Below are 23,285 nucleotides of genomic sequence, written 5' to 3'. Positions count from 1 at the left end.
AAGATGTAGATATGGACTGGAAGGAGGGGAAGAACTCTGAGATGTTGGATTGGAATTAGAAGTATTAGTAAGAAGTCATGATTTTTATTTTTATTTTTTAAAATTTATTTTTATTTTTCAATGCATCAACGCAATTTATTCTCTTTTCTATATGTGTAAGCATATATACAAATTAGCTGTTTTCTACATATCAGCCACCTCTTGGTGAGCTTTTTTTTTTTTTAACATCTTTATTGGAGTATAGTTGCTTTACAATGGTGTGTTAGTTTCTGCTTTACAAAAAAGTGAATCAGTTATACATATACATATGTTCCCATATCTCTTCCCTCTTGCATCTCCCTCCCTCCCACCCTCCCTATCCCACCCCTCTAGGTGGTCACAAACCACCTAGCTGATCTCCCTGTGCCATGCGGCTGCTTCCCACTAGCTATCCACCCTACGTTTGGAAGTGTATATATGTCCATGCCACTCTCTCACTTCGTCACAGCTTACCCTTCCCCCTCCCCATATCCTCAAGGCCATGCTCTAGTAGATCTGTGTTTTATTCCTGTCCTACCCCTAGTCTCTTCATGAGATTTCTTTTTCTTAGATTCCATATATATGTGTTAGCATACGGTATTTGTTTTTCTCCTTCTGACTTACTTCACTCCGTATGACAGACTCCAGTTCTATCCACCTCATTACAAATAACTCCATTTCATTTCTTTTTATGGCTGAGTAATATTCCATTGTATATATGTGCCACATCTTCTTTATCCATTCATCTGTTGATGGACACTTAGGTTGCGTAATTCAAAAAGAGTCATGTACCAAAATGTTCATTGCAGCTCTATTTACAATAGCCAGGACATGGAAGCGACCCCTAGTCTCTTCATGAGATTTTTTTTTTTTAAACATCTTTATTTGAGTATAACTGTTTTACAATAGTGTGTTAGTTTCTCCTTTACAACAAAGTGAATCAGTTATACATATACATATGTTCCCATATCTCTTCCCTCTTGCGTCACCCTCCCTCCCACCCTCCCTATCCCACCCCTCTAGGTGGTCACAAAGCACAGAGGTGAACTCCCTGTGCTATGCGGCAGCTTCCCACTAGCTATCTAATTTACTTTTGGTAGTGTGTATATGTCCCTGCCACTCTCTCACATCGTCACAGCTTACCCTTCCCCCTCCCCATATCCTCAAGTCCATGCTCTAGTAGGTCTGTGTTTTATTCCAGTCCTACCACTAATCTCTTCATGACATTTTTTTTCTTAGATTCCATATATATGTGTTAGCATACGGTATTTGTTTTTCTCCTTCTGACTTACTTCACTCTGTATGACAGACTCCAGGTCCATCCACCTCATTACAAATAACTCAGTTTCATTTCTTTTTATGGCTGAGTAATATTCCATTGTATATATGTGCCACATCTTCTTTATCCATTCATCTGTTGATGGACACTTAGGTTGCGTAATTCAAAAAGAGTCATGTACCAAAATGTTCATTGCAGCTCTATTTACAATAGCCAGGACATGGAAGCGACCCCTAGTCTCTTCATGAGATTTTTTTTTCTTAGATTCCATATATATGTGTTAGTACACGGTATTTGTTTTTCTCCTTCTGACTTACTTCACTCTGTATGACAGAATCCAGGTCCATCCACCTCACTACAAATAACTCAGTTTCATTTCTTTTTATGGCTGAGTAATATTCCATTGTATATATGTGCCACATCTTCTTTGTCCATTCATCTGTTGATGGACACTTAGGTTGATTCCATGTCCTAGCTATTGTAAACAGAGCTGCAATGAACATTTTGGTACATGTGAAGTCATGATTTTTAAAAAGTTGTATGTCCTAGCTCTGTCTGCTAAGAGGGCCTAGAAACAATGACACACCAGTAACAATGAGCACACCTAACTATCCAGATTTTGGTTTCTAAATACCATTCCCCTCTAACAGGAACCAGGGCTCTTTGGAGAAATGGGGCAGAGAAACTACAAGATGAGTTTGGAATATCCATATATTGTGCCAGAAAGTATTGAAGTACGTACTCATAGCATAAAAAAGGCATGTCAAATGGACACTGAAATTGCTTTAAAGGGTTTCTATTGGTCAAATTTGGTACAATTTGTATATAAAAATGAATAATGAAAAAAGCAAATTCCTATCCACTGAATACAAAAAATATACAAGACCATACTGATAGTTTTAAAAAACAAGAAAAATGGGAGGCAGAAGGGAAGACCTTTATTTACAGGAGGCTGCCAATTAATAAATATAGAATGAATGATATTTATGAAATATATAGGAAACTTTCAGACTAGGCAAATATCCTGTTCCCAATCAGTTTTTCACTTAGTGGTTTTAACATCTGTTGGTCATTCTTGTCTGTTTCCTGCTTTAGGCTAAGATGAAAATAAGTTACTATAAACATTTATATATAGATCTTTGTGTAGACATATGTATTCATTTCTCTTGAAGTAAATACATAAATGTAGGATTGCTGGCTCACATTGTAGGTGTATGTTTATAAGAAACTGCAATACCGTTTTCCACATACACCTGCCCTGATCCCAATCCCAATTCTAGGATCACAATCCGCATTTAGTTGTTATCTCTTTAGCCTCCTAGGTACAATGCAAGAGAAATGAGGATGTGTGTAGGGGTGTGTGTGTGTGTGTGTGTGTGTGTGTGCATGTGTGTGTGCATGTGTGTGTATCTCTATATATATCCTCTAAAAGACTTGTACAATCATGTTCAAAGCATGTTGTTGTAAACTCCAAACTGGAAACAACCCAAATGTCTACCAACAGTAGGATGAATAAAGAAATTTCAATATAGTTATAGCAGTGGAATATTATACAGCCACAAAAAAGAACAAACTAATACTACATATAACAGTAAGTCTCATAAACAATTGGATGAAAGAAGCCAAGTCCCCAAAAAGTACATTTATATAAGTGATTCCATTTATATAAAGTTCAATAACAGGCAAAATGAGAATATAATGAAGGAGTCAGAAAAGTGGTTCCCTGTGAGGTTAGTGACTGAGAGGGGTACATAAGAGGTATCTGAGACACTGGTAATGCACTATATCTTTATCTAAGTGATATTTACTTAGATGAGCGCACTTTGTGAAAATTATCAAGCTGTACCTTTATGACAAATGCACCCTTTCTGTACATTTGTTTTACTCCAATATAAAAAGATTAACAGTAAGCTTAATTCTGACTTCAAAACAGAACAAAAATAATGCAGAATTTTCCAGTTTTCAGAAGGCACCCTTACTTTCTGACTTCCCAAGCTTTCTGGGAAAACTTCCCTGTAAACAAACCAGCATGTCCTAATTAACGACAATACTTGGAATGGGAAATATACAGGGATGAAGGCACTTTGAGGCCCTGTTGGGTGCACATTGCCACACCTTCTATGGAAAGAGGTTTGACAATACACATCAAGAGAATTAAAAATAAATATATGATATTTTCTCCAGTGAGTCCCCTCCAGGAATTTATCCTAAATCAACAACTCAAATATTTATGAACAGAGATGTAAAGTTATACATTAAAAAATTTTTTTAGAAAAGAAAACACTTTGAAGGTAATACTTACAATTGGCGTCCCGAAAGGAATGTAACCTGTAAGAGGACAGAGAGGAGAGTTGGGTTTTATAATCCCACCTGACTCTGCCCCACCTGCCTTTCAACTGGGAGGCCAGAGAGAATTCTGGCCTTGGTCTTGGCAGTGGCCCCAGGGAGAGGGCTCAGGTCAGTTAAGCGGGAGGCACCTCTAGCCCCAGACCTCTTCCCAGCCCAGCCCTCCCCAAGACAGAGGGCTCCCCTGTGTCCCCCGACCTCCTTGTCTCTGTTCCCCTCAGTCCTCACTCGCCCCCAAAGCCAGAGGCACATTCCTGAAGGAGGCACCTGCAGCGGGGGCGCCGCCACTCTGCACTTGGTGGTCCTCCTCCCACGATTTCCTCCGGGAGCCACGAAGCCCCGCCAGCCTCACCACAATGTCTCTGGAGGCCCTGGGACGTCCTCCTCCTTCCCTCAGCCTGTCTTTCTAAAACACACCCTTACTTTCCCAGCTTCATGACCATTTCTGGAAAGGGCGTTCCCTACCTACCTGAGATGTGTGCCTCTAAGTGCCAGAGCTCTTTGAATCTCTAGGGCCCTGGCTGGACATCCTCAGCAGAGCAGGAAAGGGCTGGCATGAAGTGCAGCTGGGCCCTGGCCCTCTCCCCACGGCTCAGGGCCCCCAGACTATGGCAAGGCCCCCTCCCCCAGCCTCACTGCTGTAGGTGGGCATGCTCCTGTCCCAGCCGCTAACTTACGGCAGCCACTCGCAGGGAACCACACTTGCACGGGTTACATCTAGAGCAAAGGTTGGTGTCCTGTGTGTGCATATTTGTACACATGAGCCTCCACTCTCCTACCTGCAACCCTCCAGGGAGAGGCCCAAAGACTGATCAGAGAGTCGCAGAATAAGCCAGTCTCAGGGGGAGAGCCTGCTATGGCCCCACGCAGCACTGGGGAGGACCGACAGCCACAGCTACAAGCGCCTTCACCGCCTTGGATTTCCTCACGGCAAAGCAAGGGTCACCGGGCACTAACTGCCCGTTTGCACAATGACATCATGTGCTTGTCTATTCTCTCAGCCCCATGAGTTCAGGCTCTCTGAGGGTGGGGACCCTGACTAACCTCCTGGACTGAGAACACCCACTGGTAGGGACCCTTCCTCCAGCCGCCTGAGGGCTTCCCAAGGCAGCAGCCACCAGCCCTCCCACCTGCCCTGTGACTCAGGGGTGGGGGATACACTCCGTTGCACTGAGAAACGGCATGGAGGAGGCATCAGCACGCTGGTGTGAGTCTGACCTCCGCTGTGTGACTCTGGACAAGGCCCTTAGCCTCTCAGAACCGTAGGCAGGACAACCACGCCGGCACCAGTCAGTGTACGGGCAAGTGCTTTCTAGGCCATTAAGCTCTACATTACAGAGCTGTCCCTCTAGTGACCACAGGGTAGGGACTTCCTGGGGGCAGGGATCTTACACCCATTCTCTCATTACCCTCTCTGCCCACTGGTCTCCAAAGAACGGGAATCCACCTCCCTGTGTGTGTAGTGGTACAAATGTAGTGCATACATTCAGAAGCGCAGGTTAAAAGTAGGATCAGAGACAAGGGAGTTAGTCTGGGGGTTAACTGCATGAAAAGACTGAGTAGGGAGCAGGGCTTGGAAGGAAGGCATGCAGTGTGCACAAGTAAGAGAGGAGTGGCTCATGGAAGGCAGGGCTTGCCCTAGCAGGCGTCACCCTGGGGCTGCTGCTGAGTGAGTGGGGTGTAACCTGGCATCGGGGGCACCAGATTCACCTGTGGAGGCCTCGACTCTACCCCAACTGCTCAGGCAGAAAAGGCAGACAGGCACATTTTAAAAGCTCCAGAGGCTGGCCAGTCCTGTATAGTTGAGCCAAAGTGACCATGCAGGTGCGAGTGTGGTCGTGTGTGTAACAGGCTCTGTACGTCCCTCAGGCCAAGCGCATCTGGACACTCCTGGAGCTGTGACCATTGTAATTGGCCCAGGCTAGGCAGAACCAGAGGTTCCCAAGGGCTTACCTGACATTCTAAAGGGCATGAAGATCTTCTCATTGGTGTCCGGGTGTAGAATAGCCTGGCAAGAGCCGGGAACAGAGCACAGGGTGACAGCTGGGGAGGGAGATGGGATATGGGAGAGGGGAGGGGGAGGACAGCTCCCCCAGGAAGACTTAGGTGGCCAATGGCCGTATCCCACCTTGCCTTGTGGCCAGTCAATCCTTCCCACCACTTGGGGCAAGAGAAAACCAAACATGGGCCATAAACAGAGCTTCTCCTCCTAACTAGTGCTCAAAGCTGAATGCAGCACAGAGCAGACCATGTCTACCTTGCAGGCCCTCTGTCCCCCATGCCACACACACAACAGGCCCACAATAAGGGTTTTGTGGAAGGAGCCCGTGGGGAAGGAGCTCAGGGGGCCCAGGGAAAGGCAGGCTGACCTTAGCTCTAGTCTTCAGAAATTCAGACCCTGGTGCTGGGGAAGAAAGAAGGGGGGTCGGGCCAGGGCAGGGCAGGGCAGGGTCTCTGAGAACAGCAGAAGGGAAGGAAAAGAATCCAAAATTGAATTACCTGCTTGATTTTCTGTGCACTCCAGAGCTGGAAGGAAGGAAGGGAAAGAGAGAGAGAAAGGAAAAGAAAAGAAAAAACAAAGATTAAAAGCACATATCAGTTTAAGGTCTCAAAGCCACATTTTCTAACCAAGGGATCCAGCTCCAAAGGCCTTAAGAGGCTCAGGTTGTCGTGGTTGCCCCAGGTCTGGCAGCTACCCTGGGCTGGAGGCAGGGTGGCATCAGGGGGTAGGTAGGAAGGCCAGAGATCCCAGAACAGCAGAGCTGGGGGATCTCACACAGATTATTTAAACCAAGGGTTCTCAACTCTGGCTGCGCTGTAAAATTACTTGAAGAATTCTTCCAGCATTTTCCTAACACTCCCTAGTTCATTTTAAGGTGTGGCCAGGTAAGAAGCCCTGATTTAAATGAAGATACTTCAGCTGTCTCCCAGAATCACTAGAGGCAGCACAGCATAATTTTTCAGAGCTACACAGACTGCCTGGATCCCTGGATTTGCCACTTCTACCTCTGAGCCTCAATTTCCTCATCTGTAAAATGGAGATAATAGCTGTGCTCTAACATTGTTGAAGAGGCATATGAAAAGTGCCTGGAGCAGTGCTGAACACATAGTAGTTGCTTTACAAGTGCTAAATCTTGTATATATTATTATTCCTATTTTTGTTATTGTTATAAGAAGGTTGTGTGCTTTCAAATGATTGAGGAGGTTGTCTCTTCCAGCATAGCATGGTGGGGATGGGCTGGAGAACAATTTGTCAATTCCTTCAAATGATAAAAATACTGCATTTCATTGACTCTAAGACATCGTTGATCCTAAGACATACTATTATGTGCCACTAAGAAAGAAAACTATGGGGCTTCCCTGGTGGCGCAGTGGTTAAGAATCTGACTGCCAATGCAGGAGACACGGGTTTGAGCCCTGGTCCGGGAAGATCTCACATGCCACGGAGCAACTAAGCCCGTTTGCCACAACTACTGAGCCCACGCTCTACAGCCCACGAGCCACAACTACTGAGCCCGCGTGCCATAACTACTGAAGCCCATGTGCCTAGAGCCTGTGCTCCTCAACAAGAGAAGCCACCGCCATGAGAAGGCCGCGCACTGCAACAGAAGAGTAGCCCCCACTCACCGCAACTAGTGAAAAGCCCCCACTCACCGCACCTAGAGAAAAGCCCGCATGCAGCAACGAAAACCCAATGCAGCCATAAATTAATTAATTAATTAATTAATTTTTTAAAAAACAGTGGCATAATGCCAAGACGTCCATCAGTTAAAAGATTCATCCCATTTAAGAGATGATAAAATGTGATAAAATAGCCTTTTTAGAATCAAGAAAATATGGCAAGTAAAATTTTACATTGTGGGCAAGCCAAAGGCCAGTGCATTTTTAACAGAGCAAGAAGGGCATGAGGTAAGAGGGGAGACGTGGTCAGCATTGATGTTTATAACTATTCCCTAAAACGGAATAGTTATGTTTCATTTATACGGCAATGTTGTCATCTGCGATATAAAGTAAGCTGCAGAATGCTACTGGGTAACGATAAGAGTTATAAAATTGATATACAGATCTTCTTCGACTTACAGTGGGGTTATGTGCCAACAAAACCCATTGTAAGTTGAAATTATTTAACATACCAAAAGTACCAAACGTCATAGCTTAGCCTGGCCCACCTTACATGTGCACAGAACACTTACATTAGCCTACAGTTGGGCAAAGTCATCTAACACAGAGGCTATTTCATAATATAGTACTGACTATCTCATGTAATTCATTGAATACTGTACTGAAAGTGAAAAACAGACTGGTCGTGTGGGTGCATAATGGTTCTAAGTGTATGGGCGGTTTCCCTCTCGATCTCGTGGCTGACTGACAAATGCAGCTCGCTGCCTGCCCAGCATCACGAGAGTATCAGACCACGTAACACTAGCCAGGAAAAGATCAAAATTCACAACTCAAAGTACAGTTTCTACTGAATACATATCATTTTCAGACAGTCATAAAGTCTATAAATTGTAAGTTGAGTCATCGTAAGTCAAGGACCATCTGTATTAAAGTTTATGCATTTTACTAACAGCGGTCCCTTAAGCCTAATTCACAGCCTAATCACTCTGAGTTTAGATACATTTCAAACATATTTGATTGTCTGCTATTCCAGACCCAGAAAGATTAGAGGCAGTAGATTTTGTGTGTGTGTGTGTGTGTGTGTGTGTGTGTGTGTGTGTGTGTGTGTGTGTGGTACGCGGGCCTCTCACTGTCGTGGCCTCTCGCGTTGCGGAGCACAGGCTACAGACGCGCAGGCTCAGCGGCCATGGCTCACGGGCCCAGCCGCTCCGCGGCATGTGGGATCTTCCCGGACCGGGGCATGAAACCGTGTCCCCTGCAACGGCAGGCAGACTCTCAACCACTGCGCCACCGGGGAAGCCCGGCAGTAGATTTTTTTTCTTAATTATATTTGAGGAACAGAGGGGACTAAAGAAAGAAAAACCAAATGTAGAATCACTGTTAGCCAAAGATGGTATGTGAGAGCATAACAGCAGAGAGGTAAAAAAAAATGATAAAAGGTTGATCTTTCTTTGCTCAGAAAGTGCCTTCTGCAGTGCATCTCACCACGTCCCAGCATCATCCCAGGCGCGACCCCAGGCCCTGGGCACAGACTCCTAACACCCCACGCTCTCCACCCCAAATCAGAATCTCCTGGGTCCGGGTCCCCTCACCCTGTACAGTCATAGCCCAGCTCCTCAGAGCAGGGGCCTGCCTTTGAGTGTCGGCCCCCACCATCTCCTAGAGCCATGCACACAGCAAATCTAAAGCTATTTATTTTTAAAAACAACTCAAGGTCTCTTCATACAATTCTTATAAATAAAGGAAAAAAGTCCCTATGATTCTGACGAACAGCCTGGGCTGAAAACACTGATCTAAGACATTAAAGAACAGTGTAAAGAGCAGGTGTTAGGACCAGACAGCCTGCATTCCAATCACTTACTGGATGTGTGGCCCTGGGCAAATTACTTTGCCTCCATGCCTCAGTTTCTCCATTAGTACCATGGGGTGTTGTTAGGGCAGGGCGGGAACTATGCTTGGTGCTCCTGGCAGCTGGCATTTCACTTTGGGCACACGGCTAAGTCTATGCGTTCCAGCCTCCCCCACAGTCAGATGGCCTCACATGTCCGGGTACTAGCTAATGGACTGTGGGTGGAAGTGGAGTTCACCACTTCCAGGCTTGGCCCCAAAGCCTCCCACAGAGGATCCAGAGGAGGACAATGAGGCCCTAGAAGACAGTAAAGCCAAAGGTAAAAGGAGCCTGGCCCCTGGACAATGGCATGTGCCAAGTTCCTGAGCTGCACTGGACTCTGACACGAGTGAGAAACAGACCTTACTGTGTAAGTCTCTGAAATCCAGGGGTTGTTTGTTACAGCACTTGGCTTATACCGACCGATACAGAGGTTCACCGAGACATGCATAGCTGAAATACTTGGCCCCTAGATCATGTTCCATAAATGCCTAACATAGAGGGGAAGTCGGTCAAATGAGCGGTATTGTGGTACGCGGGCCTGTCACTGTTGTGGCCTCTCCCGTTGCGGAGCACTGGCTCCGGACGCGCAGGCTCAGTGGCCATGGCTCACGGGCCCAGCCGCTCCGCGGCATGTGGGATCTTCCCGGACCGGGGCATGAACCCGTGTGCCCTGCATCGGCAGGCGGACTCTCAACCACTGCGCCACCAGGGAAGCCCGAGCAGTATTTTTTAAAAGGACTTAATTATTTTTCAAAATAACTTCATCTCTATTGTCTTATTCTTACAACATGCCTGTGAGGTGGGTAGACTACTTTCAGAAAAGGCAACTCATCTCAGAGAGACTAAGTGACTCAGTCATGGTTCCAGGGGCCTCGTGGCAGGATGGAGATGGGCACCCAAGCCTCCTTGCCTCCAGACTTGTGTCCCCCCTGTTCTCCAGAGGCCCTCTGGAGCACACCGATGTCTGGTCCGGCCAGGGTGACAGCCAGGCCTGAGGCACAAGAAGAGGAAGAAGTTTGGCTGACATCATCTGAGGTCCCAGAACCTCCCTTTGCAGCCGGGCAGCAGATGCTCCTCCCCAACACCAACACCTGTTCCTCCCCTCCCGCCCAAGTCCAGCCAAGCAGCCCTTGTAATCCATAGCTGCATCTGTGTCCCTCAGGTTAAAGGACTGCCTCTCCGCCCCCACCCAGAGAGCAGTGATGGAGACTCAGGCAGCACCGGCTCGGCAGCAAAGGCAGAAGTTCAGCATAGGTGTGAGCAGGCAAGGCCAGAAGCACAGAGCTCACAGGCGTGTTCTCCAACCGCGATGACACCTCCACACACCGCCCAGGCAGGCTAGTGTCACAGATAAGTGGCAATGGTCCCATTAACTATTTGAGTCTCATACTCAGAAATCTGTTTGCAAGTAAAGCTCAGAGCCACGCCCAGGGTCTCAAAGGTGGAGCCAGAACTACAGCTCGTGACCTGGGACACAGACTCATTCAGTCACATTTAGTGAATAAGTGTTATGTGTCAGACACCTTTCTGAGGGCTTTGTACATATTAACTTATTAATCTCCTCAACAACCCTATGAGGCAGGGACTAGTATATCACCCATTTTATAGATGTGGAAACCGAGGCACTGAGATATTTAGTGATTTGCCCAAAATCCCACGGCAGCACTGGGATTTGAGCCCGAGCAGTCCGGTTCCATAACCCCCACTCTTGAATCCCCATGTGCCATCTCTAAATGCTAGCATACCAGTGCATACTGTTCTGTCCCTTTAGGCATCTAGTATATATATGTGGAGATCTTTCCACATCAGAGCATGGAGAGCAGTCTTATTCTTCCTAACAGACACGTTGAATGAATATATTGCAAACTGCACCCTATTGGTGGACTTTTAAACTATTTCCCATCTTTTCTTTATGGTGATAAAATATAAATAACATTAAATTTACCATTTAACCATTTTTAAGTGGCAGTTCGGTGGCATTAAATGCATTCACATTGTTGTACACCACCAGCTATCTCCAGAATTTTTTCATCTTCCCCAACTGAAACTCTGTACCCGGTAAGTACTAACACCCCAGTGCTCCTTCCCTCAGCTCCTGGCAACTACCATTCTACTTTACGTCTCTGTGAATTTGACCACTCTAGATATTTCATATAAGTAGAATCATACAATATTTGTCCTTTTGTGACTGTCCCAATTTTTGCTATTATAACCATGCTCCACTGAATGTCCCTGGAGTTGTCACTATTATATCATTAGCACTTAAAGGAAAAGGATAAATGTATGCAGATATCTCTGGAAGGATACAGAAGAAACTGATGGTTACTCTAGGAAGAAGAAGTGGGAAACTGGGAGACAGGGAAAGGGAAACTTATTTTTTATTCTATACTTTTTTGATAGCTTTAGAATTCCGTAGATTGTTCACATGTTACCTACTCAAAAATGATTGTTAAAAATGTAAGAGTAACCACTAGAAAAAGAGAAATAGCAGGCACAACTTCCAAGCCCCTTATTGACCTCTATGGCATAGACTGTTAACTTTCCGACAAAACCTATGCCCCTTCGTCCACAGTAATAGAAAGGTAGCGGGCAGGTGGCTGACCTGCTGCACTACATTTCCCAGCCTCCTTTGCAGTTAGGCTTATCCATGTGACTGAGTCCTCCAGTGGCATCCGAGGGGAAGTGAGATGTGCCTTTCCCTGGCTAGCACCTCCCGGCCTATATTTGCTGTCACCGGCCTGTGAGCCAGAGCAAGGATGTGGCTGCAGTGCAGCCTGGGCTGTGCAGAGAGGAGGACCCAAGAAGATGGTGGAGAAACATGATGGAAGGAGCCTGGGTTCCTGAATGATCCTGTGGAGCAGAGCCACCTGCCCACCTGGAACTCAAACTATTACATGGAAGAGATAAACGTCTATCTTATTTGAGCTGGTGTGTTTTGAGATCATTTCATTACAGCAGTTAGTATAACCCTAACTAAGGTAATCCATTTGGAGTTTGGGAAACTGTTTCCCATGATGTCAGAGAAGCATTTCCAGCGGAGAGAGGAAGGAATGAGCACTAAGTAGTATTGAGGCTCTTCTCATGGCATCTGGCAGTGCTCCCACCTCAGGAGGTTTTGGGGTGAGGTGGGAGGGACAGCTCCATTTTAAATTAAACTTCCTAGTCATGACCTGATCTCATTTGGGTTCATCCCATCTCCAGGCTGCAGCAACAATAGTCAGGGTCGCAGATTTGGGGCCCGGCTTAGCCACTAACTCACATAGTCCTCCTGTGCAAGTCACCTCACTCCTTAGACTTACATTGTTTTTTTAATTTAATCATACAGGAGGTGGAAGCTAGTCCCTCCAGGGTCCCTTCTCGTCTGATGATGCAAGGCTCAGCTTACAGAGAGCACAGGAAAAGGACTCAGGTCTGACTCTTTGGGTCTGGGCTTTTCCCTGGAACCAGCTGGACCCATGGGTCGGATGCTGGATGCAGAAATGGCAGCAGATACCACCCACAAGCCAAGAGCTGGTTGCTAGTTTGCAGTTTAATGAGCCAGCCCTGCAAACAGGTTACAAGCAAGGATAGTCCTGGAATGTAAAGCATTTGATGGGAGGCCAAAGGAGATGCAATGGACAGTCCATCCACATTGAGAATTTAGGACGGGGAGGCCCCCGCGTCTTCTGTCAGCCCACCAAAGCAGTTCCACTTTAAAGTACAATTCCTCAGTGTGACCTGATCTCCTTTGGGCTCAGCCATCTCTCTCTGTGCCTCTGGCTGAACATTAAAAAGTGCAGCCCTGACCCCTTAGAACTTACTGGCTGCAGCGACAAACTAATGTGGATGTGAGACATTGGACCTTTCTTGATTTCTCAACTTGGAGAATGAGGACACAGAGGGTGTGGGGAAATAGTTGGGTGAGAGGTTGCTGGAACAATGTAGAAGTTTGCTGATTTCAGAAATGGCCTAAGTCTCAGCTGAGCTGTCATCTGAACCTATTAGAAACCCAGTGTGGAAGCCAAGGGAGGGGTAGAGAGCGGGCCCCAAACAAGCTTCAGGAGGAGAAGCCCTGCCTTCTCAGGGCAGAGACCTCTAGTGCCCAGACCCCAGATGGAGGAGTCACTGCCCAGGCCCTGTCCCCAGTCTGGTTCCTTCCGAGATGCTTCTCCAAACCTCTGAAGGAGCAAAGACAGAGCCTATTTAAAACAACCTCCAGAAGGTAATTAAACAGAGCCTGAAGGGGATCCTTCTGTAAGGCAGAGGATGCCTCCGTAAAACAACAAGAAATCTTCATAATTTATCGTTTGGGCCAATCCCATTATTCCTCACCATTAATTTTGCTGCCATGGTTACTCCCAGGTAATAGATACAAATGCATATCTAAGTGGGGCAAAGGTACTCCCCAGTTCTACAGATGAAAGGAGAAAGAACATCCCCACTCATTCTGCTACACAACACACATTAGCAGTCGCGACTTCCGTGTACACACAGCTTCTCTCTCTTAAGAGGCCAGACCCTGCAGTCAAACCATTTTCTGGGAATTGGAATTCCAGATCTCCTACTTGTGATTTGGGGCAATTTACTTAATCTTTCTGAGCCTCCATTTCCTCATTTGTGATATAGGAATATGAATACTTACTTTCAAGGTTCTTGTGACGATTAAAGAAAATTCATTTATCCAATAAATATTTACTGAGCACCTGTTATTTTTGCTGGGCACTGCTCTAGGCACTAAGAATATATCAGTGAAAAAAGAGACCAAAAATCTCTGCTTCTGTAGAGCTCACATGCTTGTGTGGACAAACAATAAAAACTATAAAAAGTAAATTTTCTCATATGTTAGAAGGATGAGGGCTTCAAGAAACATGGGAAAGTAGGACAGGGTAAGGATAGGGAGTGTGTACTAGTAGCAAGGATGGATTTTTAAAAAAATTTATTGCAGTAGGGTCCTCGCAAAAGGAGGGGTGAAGGATGGGGAATACTCGGGGGACACAGGAACACAGTGACATGACCAGGGCCACAGCTCCTGTCATAGGGGAGAGGGGTGAAAAGACCAGGGCTGGAGCTGGGGTGGTAGAGGGAAGGGGGAGACACTGAGGCTGCATCTCCCCACCCCCAGAAGCATCTCTAGTCCCTGGATCCCCCCCACTGGCCATGGGCCCCCAAAATTCCATCTCTTGTCCTGCCTCTGACCCTAGTGGCTCCTTCTTTTGCTTCCCTTGACTTTTCTTTCCCCGGAGAAATTCTCAAGTAGGATGATGTATAGTAAGGTGGTCAGGGTAGTTTTCATTGAGGTGACTTTGGAGGAAATACCTGAAGGAGGGAGTGAGCCATGCAGATATCTGGTTGGAGATTATTCTGTCCAGCAGAACAGCCAGTGCAAAGGCCCTGAGGCAGAGTGGGCCTCCCAAGCATGTTTGAGGGACATCAAGGAGGCCAGTGTGACTGAAGTGGACTGAATAAGGGAAAGAGTAGTAGGAGACAAAATGAGAGAGGAATTGAGGTGTTGCAGCTTGTGCTAAGGACTGTGGCTTTTACTCTGAGTACTATAGCTGTGGTTCTTAACAGGAGGGCAATTTTTCACCAGGGGCCATCTGGAAATGTCTGGTTGTCATTAATTGGTACCCAGTGGGTAGAAGCCAGGGGTGTTGCTAAATGTCCTACAGTGCACAGGACAGCCCCCACGACAAAGAACCATCCAGCCCCAAATGCCAATTGTGCTGAGGCCGAGAAACCCTGGAGCAGAGAACCGTGTAATGTATATTCTCACAGATCACCCCGAGTACTATATTGGGAAAGAGCAGAGGGGGCCCAGGTAGAATGGGGAGACCACCCGGGAGGCCACCACAATGACCCAGCCAAGAGATGAGTCTACAGTACCTAGTACAACTCCTAGCACATCATACATATGCTTCAGCTAATACTAATCACTTGCCTATTTTGTGCTAACAATAAGGCCCAACCTGTAGCTGCCCCAGAGGGGCTGGGTGCTGATCAGGACCTCAGAAGTCTCTGGCTAGGGGTCAGGGTAAGAGGTGGATGTCAGCCAAGCTTCTGACAATCCTGCTGATACCCAGAGAAGATTCAGGGTGCAAGTATTTTTAACTCTCCAGTATCTTCTCTTCTATTTTCAGCAAAGCCCAAACACAGCTGACCCCATTTCTGCTCTGCCAGGGGAGGAGACTGGCAGGATCTCTTACATCTCTGCTGCCCTTTCTTGGCAGGTTGCCGGCAGAATCCAATCTCCATGGGGCCTCTGAGCAACCAAAATGCTATGCTGGGTGCTGCGTAGGCTCGGAGTAAGGTGGGCAGGTTCCCAGCCTCTGGGGAATGTGTAATGATGGGTCAGAACAGCCACTCAGAAACCTACAGTGGCTCCCCAGAGACCCGCCCCCTCACTCCAGACCACCCCAGTCGCTCCCAAGCTGGCTTCCTTATAGGCAATTACCCCTCCCCATCTACCTGGCACAGAATGATCTGATCACAGTTCCACTGTCCTGCTCCTCCCTTGCTGCAGTACAACACAGCCAGCATCTCTCTGCGTTTCAAAAACTTTCACAGCCTGGCCCGAAACTTCCCAGCTTCCTCTCTCAACTTCTCTCCCTCTCTCTCTCTTCCTCTCATCACGCTCTCTCTCTCTCTCTCTCTCTCTCTCTCTCTCTCTCTCTCTCTCCTCTCTACTTCTCGGCCTTTGTCTGTGACTTACGGGGACATCCCTCCCAGGCCTTGGGTCTCTCCCTACGTTCTACATCCAACCACTTGCGTTCCCCTGCATGAAGCCCTTCCTCAGCACCTGCGTTCTCAGGAGTCTCTCACCACTGAACTCCTACTACCGTAGCATAACTCCAAACTGCCTCGCCACCAGCCTACCTCCAGGCATCTGCTTACCTGTGCACCTGCGTGGGAGCTGGCGGCGTGAGGACAGGGACCTGCCCCGCGCCCACCTGCTGCAGTGCCTTTCACGTACCAGGTGCCCCGCAGATGCCCATGACCTGGCCTGGCAGAGTTAACTGCACGGTGTGACTAGGGCTGCGAGACACGCACACACACCAAGCTCCTCTGACAGCACCCCTACCCCACCCGCTCACTCCGTCCCACGTTAGCATACACATTCCACTCCAGAGTATCACCTTCCCTTCCAAATCCACCTTCAGATAGTGGGTGAGAGGTGGGCATTGGATCTTCCAGGCCCAGCGTTCCTGTCCCACCACATACTAGTTATGTGACCTGAGGTAAGTAATATAATCTCTCTGAGTCTCAGTTTTCTTACCTTTAAAATGGGGTTAATATAGGTATCTACCAAACAGCGTTTCTGTGAAGATTAATTGAGATAATACTTGTAAAGTGTAAATATTAACACGGCTCCTGGCCCTTGGTAAGTTCGCGGTGAGTGGTGGCTCGTTACCCCGGTGGGAGCGTTCCATACTGAACCCCATCCATCTCCATCCATGTCAAACCATTCCAGCAAGGCCCTGGCATATAAAATGCACACAGCACAGCAAACATCCAGAAACGTAGCTGCCCGGGCTTACGTTTTTGCTCTCATCTATGGCTTTGTTGTTTAACTGATAGCTGCAGTCCTTATTAGGGTTCCTAGACCATCAAATTTCTACCTGTCAAGCCCAAAGAGTAAATTATACTTATTTTTATTTTATCCTCACGACTAATTTTTCATCGGTATAGCAACCTTTCAACAAGTTAACAGTCTCTCGAGGAGATATCAGTCACCCGCTAACCAAGGCCATCAGGGGAGAATAAACTATCAATCTGCTTGCACAAACCCCCTGGTGGGATGTTGTAACTGGAGGGCAGGTTAGATAACAAATTAGCGCATAGGATACCCAGTGGTGCCCATGACCTTGGGACAGGCCCACAGGCATCAAGACACAGCCACGGGCTTCTGACTCACACACCTGCAAAAGGACATCAGGGCAGGCACAGAGCCCAAGAACACACAAGGCCGCCCTCCACAATGAGGTCAAGAACCATCCTGGGCCTCTTCAGACAGCACAGGCATGACCCTTGAGCAGGGCCAGCCTGAACCAGGAATGGGGACTTCATGAATTCCCGACCGCTGAGGCTTCCCCAGATCCTGAGCTGGTATGTCACCACCCATCCTTTCTTCCTGTGGCTCTGGAAGCCAGAGGGGTTGTGGCTCTGCAGATGAGGCCCAGTGAGGAAAGCACTGTGAGATCTGCAGCAGAGCCCAATCCCAATGCTCTGGGGAGCCAGGAGGGTGGGGGATGGGCAATCTGCTTCTTAGGGGGACTGAGAAGCAGGCCCACACCTAGAGCACTGTTCTACCCAGCCTCCAGATGGACACTGCAGGCATTACCAGCGTGAGCCAGAACCGGGAAGTACAGCTAGTGCCAGGGCCCCCCCACCCTCTCCCCTCTCCCCTCCCCTCCCCTCAGCTCCCTGGAGGCACATGGGGGCTTTCAGGATAGAAAACAAAGGAGGCCCAGAAAACAAGACAGGCAGCTTTAAGCTACTGAAGGGAGCAAAGAGGGGAAACATGGCCTCATTCCCCAAACTCTGAAAGCAGGAAGGAGTCCCAAGGGGCGAAGACAGGCTAGAGGGGAGCTTGGGCTAGGAGCAGACACAGGATCAGGAAGGGCCGGGAGGCTGGACCACCCCTGACACGTGCACGAGGAGCTGCCACAGTCTGAGGACTACTCTGGCCTAGAGGGGGGCGTGTCAGGTCACACCACCCAGGCTCCTCGGTGCCCACGGCCAGAGGGCAGCACCACGCTCAGGAATGGGGAGATCCCAGCCTGCCCTCCCTGCTGACGGCTGCCCCCAACTCAGCAGGCAGCGCAGACACCTGAAGACGGACCCTGCCTTACCAGCACTGCAGCGGCTCACGTCACTTCCAGGGCCCCGCACAAGGACATCTGGCCAAGGGGCTGCCTCTGCTGGCACCTCTGCCCTCCCTCCATGTTGTGGGCTGCAGTCCAGCACATTCGCCTGTCCCTTCCTCTGGAGGCCCCATTCTCTCTGTGTCCATGATGTGCTTCCTCACCTGGACTCCTCCTATCCACCACCTCCTCCTCACCAGACCCTGCTCATCCCTCAAATCTCAGGCTAGAAATCTCTTCCAGACTCCCCTAGTCTGGGCAGGTTACTCCTCCCTCCGTTCTCCCACAGCATCATGTGTTTTCACTGTCGTTGCCTAGATTCTGGGGAGTCCACGAGGCAGGACCCTCCTCTAGCTTCTCCCCTCCTCTCTCCCCAGGCCCTAGCACCAACACTGGCCTGTAGGTGCTCCATAAATACATAGTGAAACAAACTGGACTGGGGAGGGCTGATGGCTTAGCTACCTACCCTATGGAACACCCCACCAGGTACTAGTGTGTCACGTGGCAGCTTGGGCTTTGTACCTAAAGGTGCTAGAAGGCAGGGGCGGTGTCTCAAAGAGTCACCAACAGAACAGAAGAGAAGACAACAGCAGAGGAGGGACAGCAACATGTTTTGGATGGAGAATGAGTAGAGTTTTAGTAACTGATCCAGCAGAGAGGAGGAAGCCTCCCCTCAATGCCCACAGAAGGTACACTTAAGAAGCTGGGCCATGGGACTTCCCTGGTGGTCCAGTGGTTAAGACTTTACGTTCCAATGCAGGGGGTGGCGGGTTTGATCCCTGGTCGGGGAGCTAAGATCCCACATGCCTCGCCGCCAAACACCAAAACATAAAAACAGAAGCAATATTGTAACAAATTCAATAAAGACTTTAAAAATGGTCCACATCAAAAAAAAAATCTTAAAATAAAAAGAAGCCAGGCCACCACCCCCAGGGTACCAGCAAAGTTCAGGACTTGGAGGGACCAAGCACCCCAGGAACAAAGAGTTAATCATAGGGCTAAACACAGGGAGTTGGTTGAAAATCTGTATTCAAAGCAGTAGAACCCTTCGGCCTTCCCCACACAGCTAGGTGACTCTTACCGCCCTCACCTGTATCCCCCAGACAAAGGAAGTTTATCAACCTTCTGGAGAAACTGAATCCAAGTGACTCCAGACTTGGGAACACTAGCCCAGTGGAGAGCGGGAGCAGGTGAGTCTACAAGCAGGGAAATTAATGAAAATCTGCAAAGTGAATATTGGGACTCCAGCCTCCTTCCCCTACTTGCCTTCCAGAATGTAGACCAATGAGAAGATACTGTATTTACAAAACAGGAAGAGGATCCTGTTAAAAAGAACAAAGAAAAGAAACAATCAAATAGCTCTCAGAAATTAAAATTATACTAGCTGAAGTTAGAAATTCAATAGACATGTTGAATATAATCTCAAGGAAATTTCCTGTAAAGCCAAGCAGAGGGACAAAGTGAAGGAATAGGAGAGAAGAAAAGGATAAGAAAATCTGAGTGTTAAGCTAATATGTTGAATATTTGACTAATAGGAATTCCAGAATGGGAAGAAATCATCAAAGAAACAGTATAAGAAAAGTTGCCAGAACTGAGAGAAAGGAGTCTTCAGATTGAAAAAGGTCACCAGGAACCCAAAATAATGAATTTTAAAAGAGATGGCATTGTGGAATTTTAGAAATAAACTGTATAGATAAAGAGAAGATCCTAAACATTCCAAAAGAGAGAAAACAGGTCACTTGCAAAGAATCAGGAATAAAATAGCATTGGCTTTTTCAACAGCTAGACTGGAAGCCAGAAGAGCAATGTCTTCAAAATTCTGAAGGAAAATGATTATCAACCTAAAAATTGGAATTTTCTCCTCAGCCAAACTGTCAGTTAAAGCTGAGTGCAGAATTACAATTACAAATTACCTTTTTTTCAGATCTAAAAGGATTCAAAATTTTCTTCCCATTTGCCTTTTTTTCAGGAAGCCACCAGAAGAGGTGTTCCACCAAAATGAAGGTGTATACCAAAAGGAAGGCCTGGAGCTGGAGGGAGGTGGGCTGCAGAAATGAAAATTTCAGAGAAAAATAATGGAACTGAAGGACAGGAGTCTTCAGATTGAAAGGAGGCACTGAAAATATCAAAAGGCTGCTACAGGGTGCAGTAAGAATTTGAGATGGTACAAGGAAAACTATGTTAATGAGAAAAAGTGAGGCAATTATTAAATCCAGGTACAACATAAAGTCAAAAAGGAGAGGAAACATAATCATGTACAACAACGTTGTAATATTACTCATATAATTGTAATAATGTGAATATTGAATATCCATAAACCCCAAAACTATGATAACTATTTGGGGAGGGTGATGAGGGTAGGGGAGAGAAATGTGTTTATGGGAGTGAATAATAAGAGAGCTGAATCCTCAACTACCATAATAGATAATACAAAAGAACTACTTGAGAAATAGCGGTATAGATAAGCATGTTAGTTTGAAATATAGGTTTCTAACTGAAGAAACAGCTAACAGTATTTTCTTCTGGGGAATAGAAATGGGAATTGAGGAGGGATGGGGCAACATACTATTTTTCCTTACAAGTGTTTTAGTACTCTTTGACTTTTTGAACTATGCACATAGACTACTTTGAAAAAAAACTGTGAAATTAATTTTTAATAGATTTTAAAATAAAGCTTATGAACAAAAAGAAAAACTTCAGCACATCAACCATCTGTCTCTACAGTCACTAGAGCTCTAGAGCTGCCGTCTAAACTACATCTCTCTACCCTTCCCCCAAACTAAACAAAACCATCAACATTTCAATTAGTTCTAATTCAAGTTCCTACATGATATAAAAAAAATGAAATTACAGTGTTTTAGCCTCTTCCCCACCATCCTCCCCAATCTTTCCCACCCTCAATTTGAACTTTTGGGTAGTGGTATGCTGGTAAATGTTTAATACTTGATCCTTCGAGAAAAAAGTCCTGATTTATAGTATTTGCCAATTTCCATGGTGTAAATTCTCCTATTGTGGATTATTTCAAGCCATCACTATGATGTCACTGAATGTGGAATTGGGAAAAGATGCACACGTTAGCTCCAGCAAACTACTGCCTTAGGCCTCTCTAGCCCTTATCAGCCTCCCTACCAGACCCAGGTTACAGGAGAGACTTGAATATCCCTTCCAAAAAGCCAGAAGTCCACAAGGGATGGAGCAGCAGTAGAAGTGCATTCTGAAGGGAAGAGAAGTGGTTCTGGCTGCAGGGAGGGGGTGGTGAATTTGCCACCTTCCTTTCCCTCCCCACCTCTAGCAGAGTTACCTGCTCGTTAGTAACCCCCGGACGCAGGGTCCCATGCTTGTAGTCTTCCAGCAGCTGCACAGCCTCTCTGAGACGTCTCTGCAGGCAAAGAAAAGGGACATTGAGGGACACACATCCAGGGCTCCGGCAACCCTTTCCTTGCAGGGGTGCATCAGTACTGATCAAGCACTGACTATATTTACAGTGTACAAGGACTGCCCTCCGGTTCATGGGACTCACGCAAAACATTAAAGAAGGCTACAGCCTAAATGTCCTTTCATAGGGAAATGGCTAAATGGCAGTGGCATAATAATACTATGGAACGTTATTCAACAGTTTAAAAGTAAAGTAGATCTACATGGCCATATCTCCAAGATTTTTTTTTAAGTGAGAAAGCAAATTGCAGAGCTGTATGATGCCGTTCATTGTACCAAACAAACAAAACACACACACATAGAAAACAATATTTCCTATGAGAATACTTATGTGAGAAGATGCATCAAAAATGCTCTAGGGGCTTCCCTGGTGGCGCAGTGGTTGAGAGTCCGCCTGCCGATGCGGGGGACGCGGGTTCGTGCCCCGGTCCGGGAGGATCCCGCGTGCCGCTGAGCGGCTGGGCCCGTGAGCCGTGGCCGCTGAGCCTGGGCGTCCGGAGCCTGTGCTCCGCAATGGGAGAAGCCACAACAGTGAGAGGCCCGCAAAAAAAAAAAAAAAAAAATGCTCTAGAAGGAGACCCACCAAACTGGTAACAGGGGTTACCTCAGGGTAGGAGGAAAGGGCTCAGACTTGGCAAGCGGTGTCGGGAGGAACTTTAATCTTAATTGTAATATTGAATGTTTTTATAAAGAGAACATATTTATGTAATACTTATATAATTTTTCCCCAACATTTAAAAGACACTAGCAGAGATTTACATACTAAAATACATATGCCACAGTAACTGATGGGGAAAGAAAAAAATAAAAGGATAGAATTGTTATGATTTTTAAAATCTTAGGGGCTTCCCTGGTGGCGCAGTGGTTGAGAATCCACCTGCCGATGCAGGGGACACGGGTTCATGCCCCGGTCCGGGAAGATCCCACATGCCACTGAGCTGCTGGGTCCATGAGCCATGGCCCGTGAGCCTGTGCGTCTGTGCGTCCTGAGCCTGTGCTCCGCAATGGGAGAGGCCACAACAGTGATAGGCCCGCGTACCACAAAAAAAAAAAAAAAAAAAAAAAAAAAAAATCTTAAAAGCTAAAGAGACAGCAACAGTAAGAGAAGGCAGCCCTTATCCACCGAAAGACTTGTGTAAGTGAAAGGCTTGCCATATTCATAGTGGCACTCTTCAAACAGCCCCAAACTGCAAACAATTCAAATGTCAGTAATAGATTAGATAAGTAAACTGTGGTAGATTAGATAAGTAAACTGTGGTTTATGCACACAATGAAATATTATACCGCATTTAAAAAAGCAAACTACAAATATATGTTACAATGTGGATGTGTTACAATCTTCCAGATTGGCACCCCAATATCTCTCATCCCCCATATTCTTCTAGAACTTTCCCACATGCCCCATCCGGAGGTACAGTCTATGTCCCCTCCCCTTGATCCTGAGCAGGACTTTATGACTGCCTCAACAATAGAGTATAGCCAAGGTGAGGCTATGTGACCTCTGAGGCTAGGTCATAAAAATGCCTTGCACTTCCACCTTGTTCTCTTGGGATGCTCACTCTCTTGGAACTCAGCCATCATAGTGTAAGGAAGCCCAGTCAGACTACTGAGAGACCCATATGGATAAGAACTGAGGGCCTGGGGCTCCAGTTAAGCCACCAGCTAATGGTCAGCACCAACTTGCCTGCCGTGAAAGTGAGCCATCTTGAAATGGACCTTCCCCAGTCAAGCTGCCCTAGCCGAAGCTGCATGGAGCAGAGACAAACCATCCCCTCTAAGCCCTGGCCAAACTGAAGATCAGTGAGGAAAAGAATTGCTTTTTGTTGTTTCAAGCCACTAAATTTTGGGGTGATTT

General features: G+C 46.9%; 1 protein-coding gene across 8 annotated transcripts in view; it reads right to left on the bottom strand.

Annotated features, from left to right (window-relative positions):
- The window catches only part of SFXN5 (sideroflexin 5), a 118,014-nt gene that overhangs the window by 72,463 nt on the left and 22,266 nt on the right, over window positions 1-23,285 (bottom strand). For all 8 annotated transcript variants that reach the window (XM_059078887.2, XM_059078894.2, XM_067007391.1 and 5 more), the window contains exons 3-6: window positions 21,297-21,374; window positions 6,143-6,169; window positions 5,597-5,651; window positions 3,600-3,625 (exon numbers count right to left, since the gene is read on the bottom strand). In XM_059078887.2, the coding sequence (XP_058934870.1) occupies window positions 3,600-3,625; window positions 5,597-5,651; window positions 6,143-6,169; window positions 21,297-21,374 (186 nt within the window). The remainder of the gene's footprint in view (window positions 1-3,599; window positions 3,626-5,596; window positions 5,652-6,142; window positions 6,170-21,296; window positions 21,375-23,285) is intronic.

This window comes from Kogia breviceps, chromosome 11 (assembly GCF_026419965.1).
Source record: "Kogia breviceps isolate mKogBre1 chromosome 11, mKogBre1 haplotype 1, whole genome shotgun sequence".
NCBI classification, from domain to species: domain Eukaryota; kingdom Metazoa; phylum Chordata; class Mammalia; order Artiodactyla; family Physeteridae; genus Kogia; species Kogia breviceps.
The sequence above is the reverse complement of the archived record's forward strand: the minus strand, read 5'-3'. Positions and strand labels throughout refer to the sequence as shown.